The sequence below is a fragment of the Papaver somniferum genome, chromosome 5 (assembly GCF_003573695.1).
Source record: "Papaver somniferum cultivar HN1 chromosome 5, ASM357369v1, whole genome shotgun sequence".
NCBI lineage: Eukaryota > Viridiplantae > Streptophyta > Magnoliopsida > Ranunculales > Papaveraceae > Papaver > Papaver somniferum.
Genome location: NC_039362.1, coordinates 201,277,657 through 201,285,462, shown reverse-complemented (window position 1 = coordinate 201,285,462; position 7,806 = coordinate 201,277,657). Strand labels below are relative to the sequence as shown.

The window sequence follows — 7,806 nt, the reverse complement described above, 5'->3', positions numbered from 1 at the left end:
TTGGGGAAGACATCACTTTTATGGTGCAAACTTTTTTCAGAACCAAAAAATTACCACCTCAGTTAAACCACACTGTCACTTGTCTCATCCCAAAAACCAATCAACCATCTACACCTAATGATTTTAGACCCATTGGGCTTTGCAATTGTTCTTACAAGATAATTTCTAAACTAATTGTTGCCAGAATGAAAACCCTAATGAACAAAATTATTTCACCTTCTCAAGTGGCTTATGTTCCAAAAAGGCTAATAAATGATAACATCATCTTAGCACATGAACTAATCCATTCGATGAAGAAGTCAAAAAAGAAAACTCCTGTGGTTGCACTTAAGCTAGACATGTTGAAAGCCTTCGACAGACTAGAATGGACCTTCATAGATAAAATGTTATTTCATCTGGGATTCTGCGAAGATTGGAGGGATATTATTCAGGAATGCATTTCGACTACTTCAGTTTCTATAAGACTGAATGGTAGCAATTGTCCGTCATATCATCCATCTAGAGGCTTAAGACAGGGGGGTCCATTATCTCCCTATCTTTTTTATTATGTCTATGGAGTATCTTTCTAAAGCTCTAGAACATGCGCAGCTGAATAAGAAAATACAAGGAATAAGTACTTCTCTTAAGTCAGTCCCCACAAATTAGCATGGAGGTTATGCACAGAAACTGATTCAACGTGGGTTAAATACATGAAGCTAAAGTATTCACCTTACTGTGACTTCTTACACTTGCAGCAGTCTAATCAAAACTCATCCTGGATTTGGAAAGGAATAGAAAAAGGATTAGATATTGTTAGGAAGTTTTATAGATGGGATGTCAGATGTGGCACTAAAGCTCTCATTTGGAGTGATAAGTGGATAACAGGATTAGATCATCCTCCAATTCCTAGAGAAGATTTCAGAGAACCTGTCCAGCTGGTGTATGTTTCAGATCTCATGCTCTACAATCCGAAAAGATGGAATGAAGAGTTAATTAAAAAAGTTTTCCCAATCCAAATATCGCAGTTGATCCTTAGTATGTACTTACCTCAGCAAAGAAAAGATAGAATGATTTGGGAGCCAAATAGAACTGGAGATTTCTCAGTTAAGTCAGCATACAAAGTCCTGTCGGCTAATTCCAATAGTCAACCAGGAAACCAGAACTCAATCTCAAATAGCATATGGAAGAATTTGTGGAAAACTAGATCCCCGCATAAGATTAAATTATTCTTGTGGAAATGTCTAAGAAATATTTTTCCAACAAGGGAAAAGATTAGTCTTTACAAGAGAAACATAAGCGGGGTATGCCCTTTATGTGAATCACAAGAGGAAACTCTACAACGTCTCTTAATTGAATGTGACTATGCGAAAGCAATTTGGCTAGAAATGAATATTAATGTGCATAGTTTACATAGTCAACAGATTAGTGTTTCTAGTTGGATAGCTAGTTGGTTCTCAGACTCTGATACAGATGATGAAAACCTGAGATGGAAGACTATTTTAATGTGCACGGCCTGGCAGATATGGAAGAATAGATGCATTACAGTGTTTCATCATAAGAAAATTAGTTCATGGTTTGCCTGTCATGAGATTAGAAACCTTGTTGACTTTTGTCTCAAAGAAGAAACACAATACCTTAAGGGTAAAAATAACATGCAACCACAGCAGTGGACTCCTCCACCAACTAGTCATTTGAAAATAAACATAGATGCTTCTTTCGATCATAATACAAAGGAGATTGGAATAGGTCTAATTATTCGTGACTCTGCAGGATCAGCCAAAGGGATCAGAGGCAGGTACTACCATGGAGGAGTAGATCCAGAGCAGTCAGAATGTTTTGCCATGAAACATGCAATCCTGTGGGCCAAGGAACTCAATCTTCAGTTCAACAACTTACTTTTTGAAGCAGACTGTATAAATGTTACTAGTTCCACCAGCAAAGCTAACTCTGTAGTTCAATGGATGAACCAGAGTCATGTAGATGAAATAAAGCAGTTGTTATCAGATTTTTCTTCCTTTAGTGTTAATCATGTAAAAAGAACGGCAAACAATGTGGCTCATGTAATATCCAATAAAGCTAGAACTTTTAAGTCTTCCTTTGACTTTGCTAGTAATATTCCCATAGAAATAGCTGAGCTAGTAAGGGAAGAAAGGAAGATAATTAAGAAGTCATCTAATATAATGGTTTAATATATTGATTTTTTGCATAAAAAAAAAGCCCAAGTCTGGCTAGCCATGACAAAATATCACAAGAAAGACAATGGAGGGGGCTTTTAGACCCACCCAGTGCAAGACACCATTTGTTTCCAATTTTCAGCTGTGCTGCTCCCACCACCTCAAACAAAGTTTTAATTGGTGCACGACAAAGTTTGATTTACTATGAATCACGGGTGTAGTATAGCTCTTTTGGCATTTGCGAAAAAAGAAAAATATGCAATGGAACTCTGCTGTGACATTTGACTTATTAGTCAGCTTACCGATGTGCATCCACGCTGGTGGTAGACTGATATCTCCTGCATTGATGATTAACTGAAACCCAGTGAATGAGGAGAATGCGAGACCTTGCAGTCAAAACTAAGTTGACTAACAGAACTAGACAGACTCGGTCAACAGATATCTAATGTGGCCTAGTTATTTTAAGCTTCATGCTTGAATGAGAATCTATAATTAGAAGAAAATTAATCTGTATGAATAAGGACTCTTATCGGTGATAAATTAACTGTTTATGAGTGAGGATTATGGATTTGCAAAAGTACATGGATCGCACTCATAGATACTTCAAAAGTTTCTAAATACTAAATTCAGATTTCAAAACTTTGGACCGGCTTTTAGACCCCAACGGCCACCACGCAGCGGGAGCAAGTGAGTTTAAAATCGTGTACAACAAAACAGAGTGCATGATATTGGATCTTTTCGATTCACGGGCGTAATTTGCTAGGACTTCGACTCCAGTTAAGTGCATGATATTGGATCTTTTTTAAGTGGTGTTCTTTTGGCTTTCGAATTTGGCATGGAACTCTGCTCGAATTCTAGTGACCTGAGTTTAGCATCAAATTCTTTACCGCTCATGAAAAAAATAATTGGCATGAAACTTTTGCAGCATTGCAATATGTGAAGAAGTGTCTGTGCTTACACACTACTATCTGCCAAGTGTCTGTGCTTCCAAAACAACGGCACCAGGTTATCGGCAATTGACCGTTACACAGTTGATCATCCAAGTACTCCCTCCATCTGAAAATAATCGGATCAAATCAAATCATAGAGAATATAATTATGATTAAGCTATAATTTGGATCTTGTTAATCAAAACTATTAGCTTTAATAATTTTGATTTGAAGTAAAAAAGTAGCATTATCCTTGCCATGGGATGCTTTAAAACAGAATCTGGATGATACCAACTTTACCCCTAATCCGCCACCTTTTGACGGCCTTTTCCTTGTACACTTTCTTTTCTTCACGTTTTCGCCTTCATTTATTGATTTCTTCTCTCCGCTTCCACTTTTAACGGCTCCCAATAACAACATTTTCTCCACTCATTCACTCAATCACTGACTCTTTACTCTTTTAGACCATTTCTCTCTGAAATCAGAAAAAAAAAAAAATGACCGGAGGCTGCAGAAGAAAAATCGAGATTTACGAATCATCACCATCATTCTTCATCAAGGAAACATCCATCTTCAAACCTAATCCATTCTCATTTCCGTCATTTGAAGATGATGAAGAATTCCTAGGGTTTAATTTGAAGCCTGATCTATGTTTATTCAATTCACCACCACCGCAATGTCTCTTTACTCCTTTCGATTTCTTCGACAACGTTGCCGATCTTATCCAGATTGAGAAAACACCGTTCCAATCAACTTACAAGAGGATTCGACAACGATCAGCAGGAGGAAATGATGCTTACATCAAGAGTCTATGTGATCGTGTTGCTGCACTGGAAACTGGACTTGATCGAGTTTCGAAGGAGAAGAAGATGATGAAGACGAAGAAGAAGAACAACGTCAAACCACCACCACCGCAACAGCAAGATCGGAAGTATTCATGGACGGCTGAGATTAAAACTGATGACAAAGATGGTGTTGATAGGAAGTATAAATGGTCAGCTGAGATCAAAAGTGGTGAAGATGAAGATGATGTGCAGAAGAATTATAAATGGATTGCTGAGATTAGAGGAAAAGGGAAAGAAGCTGCGTCTACTAGAACTTATACATACAAGGCTTCAACGCTGCCGTCTTCTGCTGGTCATGAAAATGTGGATAAGAACAAGGATAAGAAGAAGAAGGAAAAGAACAAGGACTCATCTTCTGGGAAATCTACGGTTCAGATTGAAGAAGAACCTGTTGATCCAAGAGTGGTTGCTCTCAAACATGTATGTTTATACTTAATCACTGTTAAATTTTCATCAATCTTAGCTATTAGTTCATTAAGTAATTGTTGTTGACTTATTTTCTCTTATTGTTGACTTAGTTTGACATTAGTTGACTGAATTGTACTTACTTGCATAGGCTTTTGAAAGGAGAGGCTCTGTTGCTAACAATGTGAAGGGAAAGAAGAAAGAGTTGTCACCACAAGATGCTGCAATGATGATTCAGATTAACTTTAGAGCTTATCTCATTCGGCGTTCTCAGGCTCTTAGGGCCTTGCGTGAGCTAGCTTTGGCCAAAGCTAAGTTGAAGGAGCTTAGGATATTGTTTAACAACTTTTCATACAGGCATCGTATTGTTCGTGATGGTGAAGAACGTCAGAAGTTCTCTGAGAAGATTATTATTCTTCTGCTCACTGTTGATGCAATTGAGGTATAATACTCTTTGAACAAAATTGGTGTTTTAGTATGAAAATGAATTATCATAGGAATTCTTGCCGATTGATTGATATGCATGGGTTTACAACTTTGCTTGGTTGCATTTTAGTCTGTCACTATTGGTAGCTGCAACTCGGCTAGTTGGGTCATGATAGGTGTTAACTAGCAGACCCTTAGAACCCAAGAAGTATCCTCAAGTTATCGAATGGGGTAGCGTGGGCCTAGCCGCCTAGTGTAGGTTTCAAATGTATGATATGTTAAATAATGGTACATCAGCTGAAACTGAAAGGTGTAGAAATGTTTGAACAAACCTACAAATAAGACCCAAAAGTTCACAATTTTTCTTAGACAACTTTTATATGTAAATCGGTTCTTTTGATATATCTGATATACTGATAATACTGGCATTCCATCTGGCCTAAAGTTACTTTGAGATTAATAGAGTCTCAGAGACAGATGTTAACTTGGTTCTTTTATATATGCTTAGGGCACGACACTTCTTGTTGGTATGCTTACTGAGTTGTTGGCTGTAGCATCATTGGCTTTCAAGTGTCGGATAGCTACATTGGCCAATACCTAAAGCTTACAGCTATATTTATTCAATACAGAAACGATGCGTCTCTTAATCTGAGTACACTAGCTTTACCTTGTGTTGCTGAATAAAAATACCTCAAGCATGTGCAGGAGTGCAGTTTTTCACAGCCTTACCCATACCGCAGTCAACATGAGCATGTATTAACCTTTAAAACCTGCCAGGACTTGGATCATTGGAAAAATGGAATAGTCCAACATTAAAAAATGAAATGTTCACGAGCACATGGTATGTCATTTTAAGGCAGTACATCAATGCATGAATGGGGGTTGATATTGCGTCAAGAAATCCTTGTTCTCAAACAATTACGTTACAGCTTAAAATTTGAATTGTGAAATGTCAAATGAACTAGCTTATGGGGACTTCTATTTTAGCGCAGAACTGCCTTTTCATAGCCTACTAAAAGTTATTTAGAGTTGTGTTAAGAGAGCCTTGTTTCTCTTTTTTCTCATGTCTGAGCTCAATTTTTCCTTCTCATTGGAAGGTTTTCTGCATGAATCTGTTGTTGTAGAGTTTGTTTTTAGTTCTGTTTTGTATTTCAATTTTCGTATGACAACTGATAATGTCCGTATATTTCTCGAACTTTCTTTTTGATACTGCTCTACTGAGATAATGTTGTTTCGTAACTTCATGGAGTTGAACAAGCCTACAAATAAGAAAGGTGTAGAAATGTTTTGATACAAAAATAATGGTACATCAGCTGAAACTGAAAGGTGTAGAAATGTTTGAACAAGCCTACAAATAAGACCCAAAAGTTCACAATTTTTCTTAGACAACTTTTATATGTAAATTGGTTCTTTTGATATATCTGATATACTGATAATACTGGCATTCCATCTGGCCTAAAGTTACTTTGAGATTAATAGAGTCTCAGAGACAGATGTTAACTTGGTTCTTTTATATATGCTTAGGGCACGACACTTCTTGTTGTTGGTTTTTTCAACTGTGTACAATGACATTGACACCTTGTTTTCAAGATTTTTGATGTGTGCTCAGATATTGCCACTTGGTAATTTATTTAGTGCATAACATCAAGCCAACTTTCCTGTCCCTGTAATTAATGCTTTTAGATCGTTGTTCAGACATCAACAGTACGGTTGTAATTTGTCATTGTTAGAAGCTTATTAATGGATTTATCACTGGAATAGTGGAATGCGGGTATAATACTTATACAACCTAAGATATGTAGGAAGCCAGATAGGTCTGGTGGTTGGTATTAAGATTATCCAGATATGGTAAAGTAACTTTCTGATATGAGGTATAACACACTATCACTAGGTATTCTGAAACTTGTGATAGAAACGAAGATATTTGGAAACATATTTGTGTTTGTATTTTATATTGTTTGGTAGTTATGCAACGCAAGCATACACCCATTCCAATTGACCCCAATGTGGTTGCTGCCTTTTGTTGGTTTCACTTTCACTTTCTGAAACTTGTGACGAACAAACTTGGAAACATCAATTTCTTATATCAAAAAAGGGAATATGTTTGTGTTTGTATTTTATATTGTTTTTGATAGTTATGCAACACAAGCAGGGAGCTGATCTTTCTAATTGACTCCAATGTGGTGGCTGCCTTTTTTTGTGTTACAGGGAGCTGATCTTATGGTTCGAGCAGCAAGGAGATCAATGGTGGATGAACTGGAAGCAATGCTTGAAGTAGTGGACCCCCAGCCTCCAGGAAAATTGGGTTCAATGAAACGGAGAAGGTTTGATTTACCAGAAGGTGGGTTCCAAAAGGAGATTGCTGAGGGTGTGGCAGAGGTTGTACACATGCTCAACCAAGAAGAAAGGAATGGTGGAACCTTTGAAGTGTGCTTGTGAGTAATTAACTTTTTAGAGGCTCTGTTAGGCTGTTGCATGTTTGGCTTCCCCTTGAGTACTGGATGTTTTCTATTTAGCATGGACCTTTAGTTTCTTTGGTATGTCAAGACTTTAATGTTTGTAACTTTGAATAACAGATCCTCATCGACTCTTTTGTAGTCTCTACTTGGAGCTTACTAACCTTATACTCATAGATGAATGCTGTGATTTTAGGGATTTAGTTTAGTTCCTTCTTCCAATCATTTAAACAAGAAAAACTCGAAAGGAGATTTTTTTTCAAAATGCAGCCTTCTCTTCCTCCAATATAGGAGGATCTACATTTTTGGGCTTTCAGATTTACAATTGGTGATAAATCCACATTGAAACAGGGACATCAAAATACAGAGTACCCATATTTTTAGCACAACAATCCACAATGCAGCAGTTATGTTTTTTCCTTCGGCCTAGCCGCAGGCAGCAGTTATGTTCTTTTATTCTTTTGGCCTGGCCTTCTTTGCCTGATAGCTGTCTCATCTATTTTGTAGTTTGATCCATTTGCTTAGAAATAATAATACTCCTAAACAATTCTCTCTTGCTCTGTGGTGCGCGCGCGTGTGTGTGGGGTGGGGT

The 7,806-nt window shown here is 37.3% G+C and overlaps 1 protein-coding gene across 1 annotated transcript; it reads left to right on the top strand.

Moving 5' to 3' along the window:
- The first annotated feature begins 3,441 nt into the window (after nt 1–3,441).
- LOC113284303 (BAG family molecular chaperone regulator 7-like) lies at nt 3,442–7,422 on the top strand. Its single transcript, XM_026533739.1, has 3 exons — nt 3,442–4,347; nt 4,484–4,774; nt 6,967–7,422. The coding sequence occupies exons 1-3, from the start codon at nt 3,580–3,582 to the stop codon at nt 7,195–7,197; spliced, it is 1,290 nt and encodes a 429-aa protein (XP_026389524.1). The 5' UTR covers nt 3,442–3,579; the 3' UTR covers nt 7,198–7,422.
- The last annotated feature ends 384 nt before the right edge of the window (nt 7,423–7,806 follow it).

Coding starts and splice junctions, on each gene's coding strand:
- LOC113284303 (XM_026533739.1), top strand. CDS start 3,580: ATGACCGGAGGCTGCAGAAGAAAAATCGAGATTTACGAATCATCACCA. Junction 4,348..4,483: donor GAGTGGTTGCTCTCAAACAT/GTATGTTTATAC, acceptor TTACTTGCATAG/GCTTTTGAAAGGAGAGGCTC. Junction 4,775..6,966: donor TCACTGTTGATGCAATTGAG/GTATAATACTCT, acceptor TTTGTGTTACAG/GGAGCTGATCTTATGGTTCG.